Source organism: Panthera leo, chromosome C1 (genome assembly GCF_018350215.1).
Source record: "Panthera leo isolate Ple1 chromosome C1, P.leo_Ple1_pat1.1, whole genome shotgun sequence".
In the NCBI taxonomy this organism is placed as follows: Eukaryota; Metazoa; Chordata; class Mammalia; order Carnivora; family Felidae; genus Panthera; species Panthera leo.
Genome location: NC_056686.1, coordinates 193,848,504 through 193,868,653, shown reverse-complemented (window position 1 = coordinate 193,868,653; position 20,150 = coordinate 193,848,504). Strand labels below are relative to the sequence as shown.

General features: G+C 40.0%; 1 protein-coding gene across 3 annotated transcripts in view; it reads right to left on the bottom strand.

The window, feature by feature from the left end:
- UNC80 (unc-80 homolog, NALCN channel complex subunit) overlaps positions 1–20,150 on the bottom strand; it is a 223,804-nt gene that overhangs the window by 51,165 nt on the left and 152,489 nt on the right. For all 3 annotated transcript variants that reach the window (XM_042953135.1, XM_042953134.1, XM_042953136.1), the window contains 9 exons: positions 19,265–19,448; positions 17,216–17,310; positions 15,474–15,563; positions 14,652–14,753; positions 6,072–6,252; positions 4,701–4,969; positions 3,126–3,260; positions 1,467–1,605; positions 726–822 (listed from right to left, as the gene is read on the bottom strand). In XM_042953135.1, the coding sequence (XP_042809069.1) occupies positions 726–822; positions 1,467–1,605; positions 3,126–3,260; positions 4,701–4,969; positions 6,072–6,252; positions 14,652–14,753; positions 15,474–15,563; positions 17,216–17,310; positions 19,265–19,448 (1,292 nt within the window). The remainder of the gene's footprint in view (positions 1–725; positions 823–1,466; positions 1,606–3,125; positions 3,261–4,700; positions 4,970–6,071; positions 6,253–14,651; positions 14,754–15,473; positions 15,564–17,215; positions 17,311–19,264; positions 19,449–20,150) is intronic.

The following is a 20,150-nucleotide window of genomic DNA, read 5'->3' as shown; positions in this document are numbered from 1 at the left end:
TCATTTCACATATTAGTACATAAACAAGACCAGAGCCAACATCCAGGAATTGGGATGACATTTTCCATGTGAATCCTTTGGATTCCTTACACTTGGCAAAATGACAGGCAAGATTTATATTCTTGTTCGTTGTATGACAGGAGTTCTTACCGCTCCTTGAAAAGCATCTTCTTTAATAGTTTAAATGTCTGCTCTGGAATTCTGTTTGCTATTAACATATATCATGTATCGGGGCAAAATTTTCTTTTTTTTTCAACGTTTTTTTTTTTTATTTATTTTTGGGACAGAGAGAGACAGAGCATGAACGGGGGAGGGGCAGAGAGAGAGGGAGACACAGAATCGGAAACAGGCTCCAGGCTCCGAGCCATCAGCCCAGAGCCCGACGCGGGGCTCGAACTCACGGACCGCGAGATCGTGACCTGGCTGAAGTCGGACGCTTAACCGACTGCGCCACCCAGGCGCCCCCGGGGCAAAATTTTCTAAATGAGACTAAACATTTTAGCTGCTGCACAAATTCCAAATTTTAGGCAATTTTAAATTAATGAGGATTTACTATATTTCCCAAAGCCTGTGCAATGACAAGTTTCCTAAATTTAGTTTTTGAAAACATACATTACAGAATATTAGAGGATGATATGAACAAGCATAACTTTTGTATTCATTCAATTTTATTTCCTTTGCCATGTTTACTTATCCCAAGGCACAGAACAAAGGGCTGCAATTACCTTCGGAATGACTCAGGAGCATATGCCACCACAGTAACACACAGCTTAATGGCCTCACTTATAGAGAAGGTCAGGTCTTCATTTCCATAGCAGAAATCTGAGGGGACAGAAGGTTAAGGCACAAAATCAAAGTGCATTTTGCCAGGGATAAAGAAGAGATTCCCACTCTCAACATTCCAGTTATATTTTGTAACCATTTCTTCGCCAGACTTTAATCCTAAACCGTGAACATTATTAATTTCTTCATCTAAAAGGACTGAAAACTCTGTTTCCTACTTTTGAATAATCAGATGATAAATAAAAGTGCCTTTTGGGGGGCAGTTTTTTAAAAAAACAATCTTACCTATTAGAAGCTATCAAGGGCATGTAGATGTGTAAGGTAAGACAGGAGCTTTTCTCTTTGATTTACCTCTAGTTCTATACATTCCTTGATAATAAAGACCATTTTAGAGAGTTGCTCACCTAGAATTGCCTGGAAAACCTAATTTCCTGAAAACAGCAGAACTACAGAAGGGCAGTATGAGGTATCAGTTTAATACAATTTTCATGGTAGAGAATTCCTTACTCTTTAGGATTTTCAAGAAATTTAGGAAAAAAAGGAGAAAGGAAATGTACTCATTCAATTTATACCACTTTTCCATTTATTTTTGCTGTTTTGATTTAGGTTAAAATATTCAATATGGAATTATTAAAAAAAAATTACAAAGAGACAAAGAAGATCAGGGTAAATTCTGTTTTTACCTAACGACTTAAGAGGCTTCTCAGCTTTGACCAGCTCTAAGATGTCTAATATGTCAGTGGTCTCGCCCTCCAGGGACTGCAGCAGGTCGAACAGGCACTGAGCTGACACACCTTTGCTGGGCCCATTATTGGCCACATCCTGAATAAAGAAAGGCAATTTTAATTTATTGATTCCCACCTCAGCACTAACATGGTGTGATCAGGAATTCAAATTTCAATAACATTATCACTGATAGCAATTACATTGATCTGGTACTTAGCTCACACAATCCTGCATCCAAAAATGCTACCATATGATTTTGGAGAAGAATCCCTGACTGTCAAGGACTCTATTAAATGTTAATCTGGTACAAAAGAGATATTTGTGGAAACTCCTAAAAATAGAGCAGTATGTAAACTTCCAGAATCACTCATGTAAATGTTTCCTCTGGTCTGTGTTGGAAGGACTCTGCATTCCCAAAGGAACTTTCCATAACATATTAGTTGAACACTTCAAATACGTTTGGGGAAACAGATGCTAATTTTCACAACTCTGGGCATTTTACAGGTCTTGTTTGATAATATAATTCCAAAATGGAGATATCGGCCATCTCAAATCTATTTAAAATGGTTTTGATTCATCCATTAAAACAACAAATCCCTATTAAATTATTACTATGTGCCATGCACAATTCTGTATACCAAGGTTATAACAAAACAAAACCAAAAAAGACATACAAGCAAAACAACTAAAACAAACCAAAAGCAAACAGAAAAACAGGTGAAGGTCTTGCTTTAGCGGAGCTTAAATTCTATTTTGGGGTATGGTAGAGAAATGTAGTAGTGAAACAAATACATGTATGATATGCAATACAGCATAAGTGTTCTGAAGAAAAAGAAAAATAAAGCAGGGTAAGTACTAGACAGTGATAGGAATGAGAATCAGGAACTCTTCCTTTTGCCACATTCTATTTTCTATCTTTTTATTAATTAAGTATAAAACTGGAGAGTTGGTCTATTTATATCTTACAGGCTGAGACGAGTGTTGAAGAAAAATGAAGAGAAATAATATGTGATATTCCTATCACATTGGTTGAAGAAAGAGAGCTGAGACGCTGATTATACAAATGGACAATATAAATGAGTAGCCCATATTTAAAAATAGAACACTGATCAAGAACCTGTAGTAACCTACTCAGGAAACCAACCCACTGTCCACAGTAACTAGCCAGGGAAGCTAGCCTGCTACAAGTCAGGTTACTAGGAAGTCAGCCTACTAGCTCTAGTGGAAACCAAACAATAACCCCTTTAACCATTGGCTCCCCAAAAGGCCAGGACTTGATTAAAATTGACAGCTTCCCTAATCCTTGTCCCTTCTTCCAACTAGACCAGTCAGAGAAAGCCAAATATGTACCCCTAACCAATTGCATAGGATGTGGCCCCCACCCCCTGCCTTCTAGTTAGCCTGCTTACAGCTCCCCCACACCCATGGCCTCCAGTCAGGGCATATCTGAAGTCTTCCCTTTTCTCCACCATAAAATCTCTTACTCCTCTGTCTGCTTTTGAGTCTTTGCCAAGACACAAGTCACAGTGGCTAACTCCATTGCTGTAGCAAATTCTGAATAAAGAGCCTTTGCTTTTTTTCATTTGGTCTGCATTTATTTCCAGAGAGCCACTTACCGGAAACTCCAGGAGAGGGGCCACACTAGCAAACAGCTGGAGCACAAATGGCTTCCGGTGTAGAATGTAGAACTGGTGGCAGGCAAATTCAATGGCTTGACGCAGCTGGGGATTGCTCTCATAGTCAGAGTATACCTGTGGGAAAAATGGCATATATTCAGAAAATGCCTTAACAGCATATCAGAGTTGTGTTGACTTTTAAAACTCATAGCCACGGAATGCGTGGAGGAAAATGGCTAAATTTAATAAACTGGTTGATGGGAGTAAAACAGTATAATCTCTCTTCAGAGAAATTTGGTAATACACATGAATACACTTTTTCCCAGGGAGTTTGTGACCAGGAATTTATTTCAAGAAAGGAACTGGGAAAACGCACAAAGATGGATATATAAGAATTCCTGCTGCAAATTTGCATATAATAGTGGAAAATTGGAAACTGCTTAAATTATTCATAAATTGGGATAGATTAAATACATTATAGTATATGCATGTAACAGAATATTATGCAGTTATTTAGAAAGATGCTATAGCACAAAATGTAGCTATGTGAAAAAATGTCCATGATATTTTTAGTGTTATGTGAGAAAAGTAGGTAACAAACTTGAATATATGGTATGATCCATATGTTTTCTTTTTAAAAAAAAAAAGTAGGATAGAGTGCCAAGATTTTCAAGAAGTATAAACAATGGTTATCTAGGAAGGAGGATTATAAGTGATCTTTATTTTCTTCTTTAAACTTTATTTTCTGAATGTTATAATGAGCATTTGCTTTTGGTAATCAGTAAGAAAAGTTATAGAAATAGAGAAAATTCCAACTATTTAAAAATAGGAGAGGCCTGATGCTAAAGAAAACTTCTTGCCCCTATAGGTTGAACAAATTCTACTTTGCACAAGCATGTATTACTTTTATAATTTTTATTGAAATTTCCACAGTAGAGAATTAGGGTGAGCCCCTAGGGTTTGTTTGAACTTCATCCAGTACTCCTAAACCTAGCCAGATACACATTAGACAGGAGTACATGGAAACAATTTCTGCTGAATTCACCTCCTCCAATCTCAGCATAGTAAGTTTAATAGCAACAGAAATCTCTATTCAGATAGAGATCAGAGAATCTCTCAGGAGAAACATCAGCTGAATACTTGCTGTACATTTGAATAAAAAGAGCGGTGATTCCCAAATTTCTAGGGCATTAGAACCACCTGGAGGTCTTGTAGAAACCCAGGTTAATGGGTCCTGACTCCACCGTTTCTGATTAAATAGAGGGTGGGACCCAAGAATTCGTCTAACACATTCCCAGGTGATGTTGTTGCTGCTGATCTTGAGACCACACTTTGAGAAGCACTCACAGAGTGGCTAGAAGAAATGGGAAAGCAAATCCCAGGTCTGGGAGATCTGAGGATAGAATGGATATCTTAGGATATTGTGACCTTTTGGAAATTTCTGGGGAGATTTCATTTGGTGCCTTCTGCTGCCACAAAAGAAGATAATTCTATCATTAAAAAGGTTTAGCACAGATCTTGTTGACCTGCTATCTGGGCGGTTAATTATGTGTTAGAAGAGTAGAGCCATGGCACCTGCAGCATGGTGGGCAGAATCCACTGGTAGCCACTGAGAGAGAAAAGGTGATTGAAGTGCACAGCGCTGTTGATGACGGTGGCAGCGTACTGCCTGAGCAGGGCACTGTCTTCTGGGTGGAGGATCAGAGCCCCATTGAAAACGTTGAGGAAGAGCATGATTTCATCTCCCCAGGGAAACTCGCTCGGCATGCCCAGGAACATCTCCTCCAGGAGCTGGATCCACAAGCTTTTCTGAAGAGTGTCGAGGCCAAACAGCTCCTTCCCAGCTGTGAGAACATGAAACAGCAGAGACAGAATTAGCCCCACACCAATCCTGTCAGCGTGGGAGGGCAATCAAACCGGAGGACGCTGCTGTTTCCCATTTGCTCCAGCTCCGGGACGTGAAGATAAGATGCACTGCTGAAATGCTTCCCAGCACACATGGCTGGCGCTGGTATCACACTCCCTAGTTCTCAAAGGACTTCCATCATCACCTCTTTGATTCAACTCTGTAGGCAAGACAGGGCTGGCATTTGCAGCGTGTTGCTACTGAATAAGCAGTGGCTTTGAGGAAAAAAAAATAGGTTGTTTCAGAGAGAAAATGGCAGGGTTGGGACTGCGTCTAGATCTTTTAACTCCTGGACAGACTGGAGCTCTTTCTACTATTTGTTCTGGAGCTTCTGGGTGAAGACACTGAACACTGGGATGCTAACTAAAGTGTCTCAAAGGAGTAACATAGTAAGGTTTCAAAACAAGTTTCTTTTTGTCTGTCTCGGGCTCCCTCTCAATTCAGGTGTAATTTAGATAGAGTAAAACATGCACAGATCTCAACTGTAGAGCTTAATGAGTTTTGGCAAAAACACACACACATGTGACCAACATACCAGTCAATACATAGACCATTTTCATCACCTCAGAAAGTTCCCTCAGGCCCCTTTCCAGAAAATCCAGCGCCCCCATCCCCATCCCAGAAGCAGCCACTGTCCTGATTCCTGTAATTAGTTTTGCCCCTTTCTGAACGGCCTATAAACACCCATTCTTCACTTAGTCAAGTACTTCCTTAACAATACCATACTATTTCCTTCAACTGCTTATGATTAGCTTAGAGGACGGGTCTCAAAGTTTGGTCCCTGGAATAACAGCATCAACATCACCTGGGAACTTGTTAAAATTCAAGTTCCCGGGCTCCATTCCAGAACTACCGAATCAGAAGCATGGGAGGGTGGAGCCCAGCAATCTGTGTTTTGTGAAGTCCTCCAGGTGATCCCGATGTACTCAAGGCTGAGAAACAACGGCTTATAAAACTGTCTGCTGGTTAAGAGGCTTTCCAGCTGAGGACAAATCCAGGGCTTGGGAAGCCCGAGGGAGGAAATGCTTTCCTCCTGATACCTTGTGGATCACTGAAGAGTGAAAATTCAGCGTCAATAGCACTTCGGGGGAATGAGGGTAGTCGGAGGAGGTCTTCCTGGAGCATGGAGACGTGAGACTGCTTGTGGGCCGTGGGGATCTTCTGGGTCAGGGATATGAGAAACAAAACCCGCCCGACTTCCTCTAGCTTCCGAGTGAACACCTGGCAGCAAACAAAAGCAGGAGTAGAGGAAAAGTAGAATTAGCAACTCTGAAATTAAAAGGAGTGAAGAAATTGAAATAAAATATTTAATAGCAAACGGGGCTGATAAAAAATTAAGGGGAGTGGTGAATTGAGAGAGATATTTTTTTTTTTCTTTACCACATAGAAAGAGCAAACAATGCTTGATTGACTCTCACTTCCTGTCTCCGTCTGCTCCACAGAAGGAAGTGTTTCTTACGGGGTTTGCAGGCTGGGGGAGCACAATGCAAGCATTGTCAGGAATAGTTCGATATTAAATAGAGCCCATTTGTTTGGATGGCATAATATGCCATCTTTTACAACAGGAGCCAGTCAGTTCCAAGTGCCTCTACCATTTCCACTGATGCCTTAAGCTGTTTCTTGTCAGTTCTGGGTTTTTCTCTTAAAAAAAAAAAGACTGAAATGGGATCCAGGAGAAACCTATCTTGGGACAAAGCTGATGGGACTAGATGGCATGGACATAATTCTCTTGGATCTTTCTCTTTGTTCCTTATCTATTGATGATCGGTGAGCAGAGAGTGTGGTCCATAAGCAGTCGGAGGCTGCTAAGGAAATTCCCATGCCAGAATCATAAGCCTGCATATCACTCTGTCCCTGCAGAACTCAGGAAGAAATCTTAAGATTCCAACTTAGAGTGTACGTATAACAAGAACCTCATTTTGTGCTATTTTTAAAAACATGTTCTTAAACATAAAGAGGGATACACTAGCAAAGTGCTATTATTGATTATGGTTTTAATTCTTTTGCGGCTAAAATCAAGGGCTGGGATAATTTGGAGAAAGTCATTCTAGAAATGATATATACTTAAGATCTTGCAGTTTTGGAGCTGCCATCTGACCTCACACTCCCTCGGTTTCGGAGGTGCACCCAGTCTGACCCCAGACCCAGCCCAGGAAAGGAAGTGCCTGCTGTCTGAAAGCGCCTGACAGAGCAGCTACAAAGCTAGACTCCAGGAGGGACTTATGGCCTCCAGAGCCTGCGAGAAAGCGGCAAGCTCGGGGGAGCTCAACAGGCCAGTGTCAGACAGCCCACTATGATCTTGCGTTTGTCCCTGGAATAAAATCAAGAACAGGATGACTGAGGATAGAGCTCTAACAGTCCCAGCAGAGAAAAAAATAAGCTTGCATTTTTTCGGAAGGAAGATGGCAGCGTAGGAGGACGCTGGGCTCAGTGCATCCTGCTGACCACTTAGATTCCACTCACACCTGCCTAAATAACCCAGAAAACCGCCAGAAGACTAGCAGAACGGACTGTCCAGAGCCAAGCGTAGACGAGAGGCCCACGGAAGAGGGTAGGAAGGGTGGAGAGGCACTGCATGCTACACGGACTGGCGGGAGGGAGCCGGGGTAGCGGAGGGGCAGCCAGCCCACCCTACAAGGCAGAGCCCCCAAGTCTGGCTTGCAAAAGCGGAGGGGCCAGGCGGAGTGTGTTCTGATAGCCAGCGGGACTTAACATCTGGAATGTTATAAGTCAACAGCTCTGCTCCGAGAGTGGGAGGGCTAGAGGACAACGGGAGGGAGAGGTGCTGAGCCCCGGAAGACAGAGCTCAGCTCGGCGGGGAACAAAGGCACTGGCCAGTGCCATCTCTCTCTTCCATCCCCCAGCCAAAATCCCAAAGGGACCAGTTCCCATCACGGAACTTGCTTGCACCACGCAAACACCCAATGCTGTGCTTCTGTGGATCCATCCCTCCAACGGGTGTGCCTCCCTCCCGGTGCCACAGGGCCCCTCCTGAAGTGGACCACTGAAGGCAAACCCAGCTGAGTCTGCCCCTCCCACCCCTGTGCACCTTGCGGATCCACCCTGGCTAATACGCCAGATCCCATCGAAGCAGCACCACAAGCCTGGCGGTGTGCAAGTGGCTCAGACAGGGGCCACACCACTCAACAGTGAGTCCTGCCTCTGGGAGAGGGGAAGATAAGGTACACACCAGTCTGACTGTGGCCCCAGCAGTGGGCTGGGGGCAGACATTAGGTCTGACTGTGGCCCCCCCCACCAGTGCAAGTTACTACAGACAGCACAGAGGAAGAGCCCTGCAGTTCTGCGCCACTCCAGGGACTATCCAAAATGACGAAATGGAAGAATTCTCCTCAAAAGAAACTCCAGGAAGTAGCGACAGGTAATGAACTAAACAAAAATGATTTAAGCAATGTAACAGAAAATGAATTTAAAATAATAGTCATAAAATTAATCTCTGGGCTTGAAAAAAGTATAGAGGGCAGCAGAGAATCTCTTGCTACAGAGGTCAAGGGACTAAGGAACAGTCATGAGGAGCTAAAAAATGCTATAAATGAGGTGCAAAATAAAATGGAGGCGACCACAGCTCAGATTGAAGAGGCAGAGCAGAGAATAGGTGATTTAGAAGATAAAATTATGGAAAAAGAGGAAGCTGAGAAAAAGAGAGATAAAAAAATCCAGGAATATGAGGGGAGAATTAGAGAACTAAGTGACACAATTAAATGCAAAAATATACGCATAATTGGTATTCCAGAGGAGGAAGAGAGAGGAAAGGTGCTGAAGGTGTACTTGAAGAAATCATAGCTGAGAACTTCCCTGATCTGGGGAAGGAAAAAGGCATTGAAATCCAAGAGGTACAGAGAACTCCCTCCCGATGTAACTTGAATCGATCTTCTGCACGACATATCATAGTGAAGCTGGCAAAATACAAGGATAGAGAAAATTCTGAAAGCAGCTGGGTATAAACATGCTCTAACATATAAAGGGAGAATGATAAGACCAGTGACGGATCTCTCTACTGAAACTTGGCAGGCCAGAAAGGAATGGCAGGAAATCTTCAATGTGAGGAACAGAAAAAATATGCAGCCGAGAATCCTTTATCCAGCAAGTCTGTCATTTAGAATAGAAGGAGAGATCAAGGTCTTCTGAAACAAACAAAAACTGAAGGAATTCATCACCACTAAACCTGCCCTACAAGAGATCCTAAGGGGGATCCTGTGAGACAAAGTACCAGAGACATCACTACAAGCATAAAACATACAGACATCACAATGACTCTAAACCCATATCTTTCTATAATAACACTGAATGTAAATGGACTAAATGCTCCAACCAAAAGACACAGGGTATCAGAATGGATAAAAAAACAAGACCCATCTATTTGCTGTCTACAAGAGACTCATTTTAGACCTGAGGACACCTTCAGATTAAGAGTGAGGGGATGGAGAACTATCTATCATGCTACTAGAAGTCAAAAGAAACCTGGAGTAGCCATACATATGTCAGACAAACTAGACTTTAAATTAAAGGTTGTAACAAGAAATGAAGAAGGGCATTATATAATAACTACAGGGTCTATCCATCAGGAAGAGCTAACAATTATAAATGTCTATGTGCTGAATACGGAAGCCCCCAATAATTAATTATAAATAATTGTTATAAAACAATCACAAACATAAGCAACCTTATTGATAAGAATAAGGCAATTTCAGGGGACTTTAATACTCCACTTACAACAATGGATAGATCATCTAGACACAGGATCAATAAAGAAACAAGGGCCCTGAATGATACATTGGATCAGATGGACTTGACAGATATAGTTAGAACTCTGCATCCCAAAGCAACAGAATATACTTTCTTCTCGAGTGCACATGGAACATTCTCCAAGATAGATCACATATTGGGTCACAAAACAGCCCTTCATAAGTATACAAGAATTGAGATCATACCATGCATACTTTCAGACCACAATGCTATGAAGCTTGAAATCAACCACAGGAAAAAGTCTGGAAAACCTCCAAAAGTATGGAGGTTAAAGAACCCCCTACTAAAGAATGAATGGGTCAACCAGGCAATTAGAGAAGAAATTAAGAAATATATGGAAACAAATGAAAATGAAAATACACCAATCCAAATGCTTTGGGATGCAGCAAAGGCAGTCCTGAGAGGAAAATACATTGCAATCCAGGCCTATCTCAAGAAACAAGAAAAATCCCAAATACAAAATCTAACAGCACACCCAAAGGAAATAGAAGCAGAACAGCAAAGACACCCCAAACCCTGCAGAAGACGAGAAATAATAACGATCAGAGCAGAAATAAACAATATAGAATCTAAAAAAAACTGTAGAGCAGATCAATGAAACCAAGAGTTGGTTTTTTGAAAACATAAACAAAATTGATAAACCTCTAGCCAGGCTTCTCAAAAAGAAAAGGGAGATGACCCAAATAGATAAAATCATGAATGAAAATGGAATTATTACAACCAATCCCTCAGAAATACAAGCAATTATCAGGGAATACTATGACAAATCATATGCCAACAAACTGGACAACCTGGAAGAAATGGACAAATTCCTAAGCACCCACACACTTCCAAAACTCCAACAGGAAGAAATAGGAAACTTGAACAAACCCATAACCAGTGAAGAAATTGAATCAGTTCTCAAAAATCTCCCAACAAATAAGAGTCCAGGACCAGATGGCTTCCCTGGGGAATTCTACCAGACATTTAAAGCAGAGATAATACCTATCCTTCTCAAGCTGTTCCAAAAAATAGAAAGGGAAGGAAAACTTCCAGACTCATTCTATGAAGCCAGCATTACTTTGATTCCTAAACCAGACAGAGACCCAGCAAAAAAAGAGAACTACAGGCCAATATCCCTGATGAATATGGATGTAAAAATGTTCAACAAGATACTAGCAAATCGAATTCAACAGCATATAAAAAGAATTATTCACCATGATCAAGTGGGATTCATTCCTGGGCTGCAGGGCTGCTTCAACATTCACAAATCAATCAACGTGATACGTCACATTAATAAAAGAAAAGATAAGAACCATATGATCCTGTCAATCGATGCAGAAAAAGCATTTGACAAAATTCAGCATCCTTTCTTAATAAAAACCCTCGAAAAGGCGGGACAGAAGGAACATACTTAAACATCATAAAAGCCATTTATGAAAAGCCCACAGCTAATATCATCCTCATTGGGGAAAAACTGAGAGCTTTCTCCCTGAGATCAGGAACACGACAGGGATGTCCACTCTCACCGCTGTTGTTTAACATAGTGTTGGAAGTTCTAGCATCAGCAATCAGACAACAAAAGGAATATCAAAGGCATCAAAATTGGCAAAGATGAAGTTAAGCTTTCACTTTTTGCAGATGACATAATATTATACATGGAAAATCTGATAGACTCCACCAAAAGTCTGCTAGAACTGATACACGAATTCAGCAAAGTCACAGCATACAAAATCAATGTACAGAAATCAGTTGCATTCTTATAAGAATAAGAATGCTTCTAATAATGAAGCAACAGAAAGTAAAAGAAACTGATTCCATTCACAATTGCACCAAGAAGCATAAAATACCTAGGAATAAACCTAACCAAAGATGTAAAAGATCTGTATGCTGACAACTATAGAAAGCTTATGAAGGTATTGAAGAAGATATAAAGAAATGGAAAAACATTCTGTGCTCATGGATTGGAAGAATAAATATTGTCAAAGTGTCAATACTACCCAAAGCTATCTACACATTCAATGCAATCCCAATCAAAATTGCACCAGCATTCTTCTAGAAACTAGAACAAGCAATCGTAAAATTTGTATGGAACCACAAATGGCCCCAAATAGCCAAAGTAATTTTGAAGAAGACCAAAGCAGGAAGCATCACAATCCCAGACTTTAGCTTCTACTACAAAGCTGTAATCATCAAGACAGCATGGTATTGGCACAAAAACAGACACATAGACCAATGGAATAGAATAGAAACTCCAGAACTAGACCCACAAAAGTATGGCCAACTAATCTTTGACAAAGCAGGAAAGAACATCCAATGGAAAAAAGACAGTCTGTCTCTTTAACAAATGGTGCTGGGAGAACTGGGCAGCAACATGCAGAAGGATGAAACTAGACCACTTTCTTACACCATTCACAAAAATAAACTCAAAATGCATAAAGGACCTGAATGTGAGACAGGAAACCATCAAAACCCTAGAGGAGAAAGCAGGAAAAAACCTCTCTGACCTCAGCCGCAGCACTTACTTGACACATCCCCAAAGGCAAGGGAATTAAAAGCAAAAATGAATTTGGGACCTCATCAAGATAAAAAGCTTCTGCACTGCAAAGGAAACAATCAACAAAACTAAAAGACAACCAACGGAATGGGAAAAGATATTTGCAAATGACATATCGGACAAAGGACCAGTATCCAAAATCTATAAAGAGCTCACCAAACTCCACACTCGAAAAACAAATAACCCAGTGAAGAAATGGGCAGAAAACATGAATAGACACTTCTCTAAAGAAGACATCCGGATGGCCAACAGGCACATGAAAAGATGCTCAATGTCGCTCCTCATCAGGGAAATACAAATCAAAACCACCCTGAGATACCACCTCATGCCAGTCAGAGTGGCTAAAATGAACAAATCAGGAGACTATAGATGCTGGAGAGGATGTGGAGAAAAGGGAACCCTCTTGCACCTTTGGTGGGAATGCAAACTGGTCCAGCTGCTCTGGAAAACAGTGTGGAGGTTCCTCAAAAAATTAAAAATAGACCTATCCTATGACCCATCAATAGCACTCCTAGGAATTTACCCAAGGGATACAGGAGTGCTGATGCATAGGGGCACTTTTACCCCAATGTTTATAGCAGCACTCTCAACAATAGCCAAATTATGGAAAGAGCCTAAATGTCCATCAACTGATGAATGGATAAAGAAATTGTGGTTTATATACACAATGGAGTACTACGTGGCAATGAGAAAGAATGAAATATGGCCCTTTGTAGCAACATGGATGGAACTGGAGAGTGTGATGCTAAGTGAAATAAGCCATACAGAGAAAGACAGATACCATATGGTTTCACTCTTATGTGGATCCTGAGAAACTTAACAGAAACCCATGGGGGAGGGGAGGGAAAAAAAAAGAGGTTAGAGTGGGAGAGAGCCAAAGCATAAGAGACTCTTAAAAACTGAGAACAAACTGAAGGTTGATGGGAGGTGGGAGAGAGGGGAGGGTGGGTGATGGGTATTGAGGAAGGCACCTTTTGGGATGAGCACTGGGTGTTGTATGGAAACCAATTTGATAGTAAATTTCATATTAAAATAAAAAAAAAGATCTTGCAGTTTTACCCAACACCTCACATTTCGTAACACATTCACAATTCAGGTAGTTAATACTAACTCATATATGTGTGTGTGTGTATGCGTATTTTTTTATTTTTTATTTATTTTTTATTTTTAAGTAATCTCTACACGTGATGTGGGGCTTGAACTCACAACCCCCGAGATCAAGAGTTGCATGCTCCAGTAAGCCAGCCAGATGCCCCAATGCTAACTGTATTTTTAATTATCTAATTGGTCTAACTCTGTACCATTCTCATTCATTTCATGAAGGTATTTGTGAACAGTGTGATGCCAAATTGATCTTGATATGTGCAAAAAACCTGAAATGATAAATTATCCTGAAATTCTGGTTTAGACATTTTATTACAAATAAGTGAATGTAACATATAGACTGTATTAAAATTGTATCATTATTAGAATTGTGGACTGTAGCAATATTTTGCATGCAAACTAGTGAATTTCCTTATTCTGGTCTTCAATCTTAAAGATAAGTACAACTGCTTGATTACATTCCTCCTGTTTTAAGGGAAGTTAGTAACATGCCTAAGGTCAGATGACTGGTCAGTGGCAGAGCTATGACTGTGTCCAAATCTGTATACCTTAGTTCACTGCTTTCTCAAGCATAATACATTTGTCCCTTTTATTTTATTTTTTTTCCCAGCTAGTGTAAACATCTTGGGCAAACTTCTAATAGCTACATTATGTGTGCTTCCAATCCTGTTTTACTAAACTGTGAAAAGAAAACTTGGAAACTAGTAGGTAAATAAATTAGATTTCTAGTGGTAGGGCACCTGGGTGGCTCAGCCGGTTAAGCATCTGACTGTCTGTGGCTTGGGTCATTATCTTGGGGTTCGTGAGTTCGAGCTCCACATTGGGCTCTATGCTGACAGCTCAGACCCTGGAGCCTGCCTCAGATTCTGTGTCTCCCTCTCTCTCTGCCCCTCCTCTGCTCATGTTCTGTCTCTCTCTCAAAAATAAATAAACCTTAATAAAAATAAAAGAAAAAGATTTGTAATGTTCATACCCAACAATTTGTTATAGTATTAATCCAACTGAGTGTTCCTTAATACCTCTCCATTATAATCCCATTTGTGAAAACTAACACAGTATTTTGGGGAATTATTGATCAAGGGCCTATCTATCAACTCTCTCTAGAGAGGATTGCATCAGAATCACAGAATCTCAGGGTTGGCAACAAACACATTTACTGATCATCTATCCCAATGACTTGACAAAACCATATAATAAAACAGAGATGGTCAGGCACCTGTTTCTGAATGAGCTCCTGTCCTTTCTCTGGATGCATATGCACAAGATTCAGCTGTGGAGATACTGACCTCCGAAAAGGATAAATATCCCGAACATAGGTCTGTGGCAGGATTACACAAAGAGAAAACAGAGTTCAAATGATTAAAACTTTACTGTCATTTCCTCTTTACCCAAAGGTCAAAGAAAGCTATGTATCTGATAATGGTTTAATCACTTTATGCTTCCCAATTCTATAAAATCCCAGGGAAGATAAACCCCCCTCCTCAGGAACGTGTCAAACCATTTAGGCTTAGCACCCTTTCCAAACACAAGGGTGCTGCATCAGGAGCAGAGGAGCCAAAGGCAATTTAATAAATGACATTCTGGAGGATGGTCACTGTAAAGTGATGTCAATGATCTTCTTGAGGAGCCCTTTTGGTCATTAGGTCAGGTTATCACGGTCATGCTTAACATAATAGAAACAGGAACAACAATGACATTAGCATTCCAAATAGACCATAGTTATTATATGGGCAACTTAATTTTTCATCAAGAGGTGATAGTAATGAGTAACATAGTGCTCTACTTGCCTTATATCCTTTAATTATTGCAACCTATAGTAGATAATATCATCATCATCTTCATTTTACAGACAAGGAAAATGAAAGGTAACAAGGTACCATGACTAGTCCAAAGCTATGCTGACAATAAGGTGGTGTCACCTAAGTGACCATTTTCCTAACCTCTAAATGATACCTCCCTGAGTGGGAGGGACATTCAGGACAGGCATGACAAGTTCCTGACATAACTAAACATGAGTGCCATTACTGCATGGTCTCACCTTATTGTAGTGGATAAGATTCCACCGTTTATCCATGAGAAAATAATGTGTTGACTGAGATTCTGGGATATTAAAAAACTCCAGACACTCCTAGAACAATAACAACAAATATAAATAAATGTTAACCCGGAACATATTATGTGCCAGGTAGTAAGCTGAAAGATACAAATATCCTAAAAACAAGGTAACGGCTTACAAGGATTATTATATCTAATATACTTTTTATATGTATATATATGGATACACATTGGATTTGGATATACAGTTCCGAAGAATGATACAATAAAGACTAGTCATGTAATATAAATCATCTGCTCTCCATGTGCTAAAAGATAGACAATTAAAAATTCAGATGGAGTAGTGAACTGTGGAGGCATACTGGCGTCTACTGGTCTCAATGTCAGGAAGAAAGCATGTTTAGTGACACCATGAAACATAATAGAAACTACAATTCATTGAGCAATTATTATATAGTGTATTCTAAGTTCAATGCTTTCCATGTAGACAACTTGTATGACTTCACTAGTGTGCCAGTACTGGTGAAAAAGAATCCGAGCCCAGAGAGGTCCTGTTTGATGTAGGACCTGTTGGTTCTAGTGGAATCAGGCTTTGGACTTACTCTGCCCTCATGCTACTCTGTCATTCAGTGTGAGTTGGAAAATGGAGTGGTTGCTGAAGTTTGCTCCATTAGGCCTTAGAAATTCTCTGGAGATGTCTGGATGAGGCCTGAGGAGGTTTAATGACCCTTTGTACTGAAATAAGATATACAGGTTTGGTACAACTGAATTTTTCAGAGGCCTTTTCTGCTTATGTCTGGGTCTGGAGCTGTGTTCCAGGAAATCAGATTACCAAAAGTTTGGAATCCAGGTAAGTTGGGAATGGCTGTAGTAGTTTATTTATTACCTTATCTTAAAAACTTTACAGGCATGTGTAACCATGGATTGCCTTTTTTTTGGAGGAGCACAATCTCCATAATCATTAAAACTACTTTCTTGACCCACCTGATTTATTCTAAGATATGTGTTTTCTGCTTCTCCACTAATTTCTGTCAGTGCAAGTCAGACTGGATCCATGCAACTAGATGCCACAGAAAGTGTCTCTGGCAGGATCATCAGCCTGAGAGCCGGCAAACCCAGGGCACCTCCAGCACTACCCCAAGTGATGCCAGGAAGCTTCTAAGCAGGAAGAGACAGCATTCCAAGGGGAGTTAGGAGAACACACTAGAGCTTTGGGCTGCTGCTTTAGCTGAGAGAGAACCTGCATGCATGCATTTGCACCTCAATGCAGAGCAAAAATGTCAGTGTGGGGGAAAATTATGCAAGAAAATAGGGGAAGTACACAATAGTGGAACAGATTCTACAAGAGATAAATAAATGCATATATTCATTTGAAGACAGAAAAATGCCACTTAATTCTAAACTGGGTGGTCAGTAGCCATAGTTGTAGACATTGTGCATTAAAAAATCACTTCTGTCGGGGTGCCTGGGTGGCTCAGTTGGTTGAACATCCAACTTCGACAGGTCATGATCTCGCAGTTCATGGGTTCCAACCCCATGTTGGGCTCTGTGTTGACAGCTCAGACCCTGGAGCCTGCTTGGGATTCTGTGTCTCCCTCTCTCTCTGCCTTTCCCTGCCTGCCCTGCCCCCCCCACCCTACCCCTGCTCACACTCTGTCTCTTTTTCAAAAATAAAAAAAAAATAAACATTAGAAAAAATTCATTTCTGTCCAAAGCCATCCCTACCTTTAGCAGGGCTTCAAACTGAGTGTCCTCATGGACTGGTAACTGGGTTGGGATATCACACTCATTCTGTCCATGAACTACCAAGGTTTTGGTACCTATAGAAGGCAAACACAATAATAAACTGAACTCTGCTATAAGAAAGTTTATATTTAAGGCATAAAATATTAAAATATTATCAATAGGCTGATGTTTTTCTTGTTATGATTGTTACTATTAGTGAGTGCTTAAGGTAAATTATCCACTGAACAAATATCACTCCTTTATTTATAGTTAAATATATGTTTTAAATATATTTATTTATCAGGGGCACCTGGGTGGCTCAGTCAGTTACGTGTCCAATTCTTGATTTCAGCTCAGGTCATAATCTCACGTTTTGTGGGATCGAGCCCCACATGGGGCTCTGCCCTTGAAACACACAGCCTGCTTGGGATTCGCTCTTTCCCTCTTTCTCTGCCCCACCCTGCTTGTGCTCTGTCTCTCTCTCTCTCAAAATAAATAAGCATGAAAAAAATTTAAACAATATTTACTTATTAAATAACAATAGCTACCATTTATGGAATTCCTGATAACTTTACATGTATTTTATATGCAAAATTATATTTAAATCTCACAGCAACCCTATGGTATGGATATTATTATTTTCATTCTACAAATAAGAAAACAAAGAAAATAGATTCTTACAAGTAAGAATGTATAAGTAACAAAGACACATTTATTTAGTAGAAGAGTTAGCATTCAAACCTTAAGCATTGCGACAATATATCCCTTATTTTAAATGAGATGATCTTGCAATAATGGTTGAAAAAATATAAACAAGAGATATGAGCAAAACCATGACAAGTTTCCAAAATGTAGTTTAAATTTACATTTTCTCAATTCTACTTGGCTCTGAGTTAATACTTATTCTACTTTTCTACTTCATTCATTCATTATAAGTCTTTGCAAACATTATGAAATACCTTGACTTTTATTCTTATTTTCTTAATGAATGTTGGCATTTATTTATTTATTTTATAAGTTTATTTATTTAAGCAATCTCTACACCTGACGTGGGGCTCAAGCTCATGACCACTGAGACTAAGAGCTACATGCTTTACCTACTGAGCCATCCAGGCACCCCAATACCTTGATTTTTAATGAGCTGTTTTTAAGTATATGAATGACAATATGAGTTTCTTTGCTATAATAAAAACTGATCACTTTGTTGGATAACAAGCATTATGGAATGCTTGCTGTGAGTCAGTTACGACAGCACGTGTTTTACCTACCTAGACTCATTGATTACTCGTGATTGTGAATGATGAATCACATCCTTATTTTACACACGAGTAAAGACAGCCTGAAAAGGTGATGCACTTTTTCCTAGCTAATATTAATTGAACAAATAATAAATGGCAGCAACATGACTTTCATGGCCTGCCATACCCTGTGTTCTTATCTCGATATAATTTTGTCTTTCTCTTAATTTTAATACATGTATCATCTCATATTTCCTTAGTCACTGCACCAGGATAAAGACTTGGCAGAAATCGTATCTTGAACAAAAACCAGCTATCCGAAGCGAAAAGGAACTGCAGCTAGAGTTTACATCACACTTCATGTTCTTTTGTTCTTCTCCTTCTTCCTGCTTGTCCCTTTTCCAATTTTTCATAAAGCCACCTCTCATACACTTTACAAAGATCTGGGGTCCATGCCATGCAAACAATATTATTCCCCTTGCAGTGCCAAACATTCATTCAAAAAGGCTTTCTGTGCAACTGGCCCTCTGCGATAGACTTAAATAAATCTTCAACCTTGGCAGGCCTTCAAGGGCTGATTCACGTGGATCTTAGTTCTGATGTCTCCCCTTTCATCTGGCAATTGCAGACTTTTAAAGGGTCTATTGTATTTCTTCAGATCGTATTAAACAAAAATTCTTTGATGCACTCAACACCGGGGTCAGGACTCTGAAAATTTTCTCATGAATGAGAGAGACAGTTGGTCTTTAAAAGGGTTATTTATACTCTTAAAAAAAAAAAAGTTATATCACCCAAAGCAGTAGCAGATTACCTGGCATGGAAGCAGTCACCAGGAGCTTTACCTCACACTGCTCCTTCTTCATGGTCTGCTTCAGATCCTTGAAGAAGAGGCCTTCCACGTAGCCCACCACCTCCCACAGGAAAGTCAGAGTGGCTGAAATGGCATCCATCCCCCACTCGCAGGGGGTCCGCACAAAATACATGATTAATCCCACCTAAGAGAACAGGAAGAGGTCTCAAAGCCACAGTAATCCTGAGCAAACATTCTCATTTCCTTGGCTTTTCTTTCCTTAATTAAATGTTCTTTTGTGCCTTCATATTCTCTGCTCAACAGGTCCTCTAATACTTTCAACGGGCATGAGCAAGAGAGGGTATAACTGGAAAACCAACCAGAACAGGTTGCCATATATTTTTGTGTGTCACTAAGATGGTGATTTCTCAAGAGGAAAGCAGAAGATTGTTTTTCCAGGCTTCAAGTCCCTCGGTAGCTCAAGTACTGAGGCCACCCCAAATTAATCTCTACATGATGTTTGCCCAAACAGTATTTGCAGCTTGGATTATATCTAACAGTCTGAACCAATGAACACTCTGCTTGGCTAAATGGTGAACTTAAGAGTTTTTTGTTCTTGTCACCTAAAATCTTGAAAAGCTCTGTGTCCTTTGGTACATGTTTAAATTTACACTTAAAATGTTTCATCATAAAGTAATTTTTTTGTTGTTAATAGGAGTAGAATATGTTAAACACTCTATACATTGAAATAAAGGGAGGATTGACTATATTGGAATATGTATTTCCACAAATTTGATGAAAGAAGTTTTAACTACCCTATTTAACAGTGCACAAAAAATCATAAAGAAATTATGTAAAATTTTTTCCCCACTGCGGCTTTTTCTATTGTTTCTTGAAAAATTTCTTA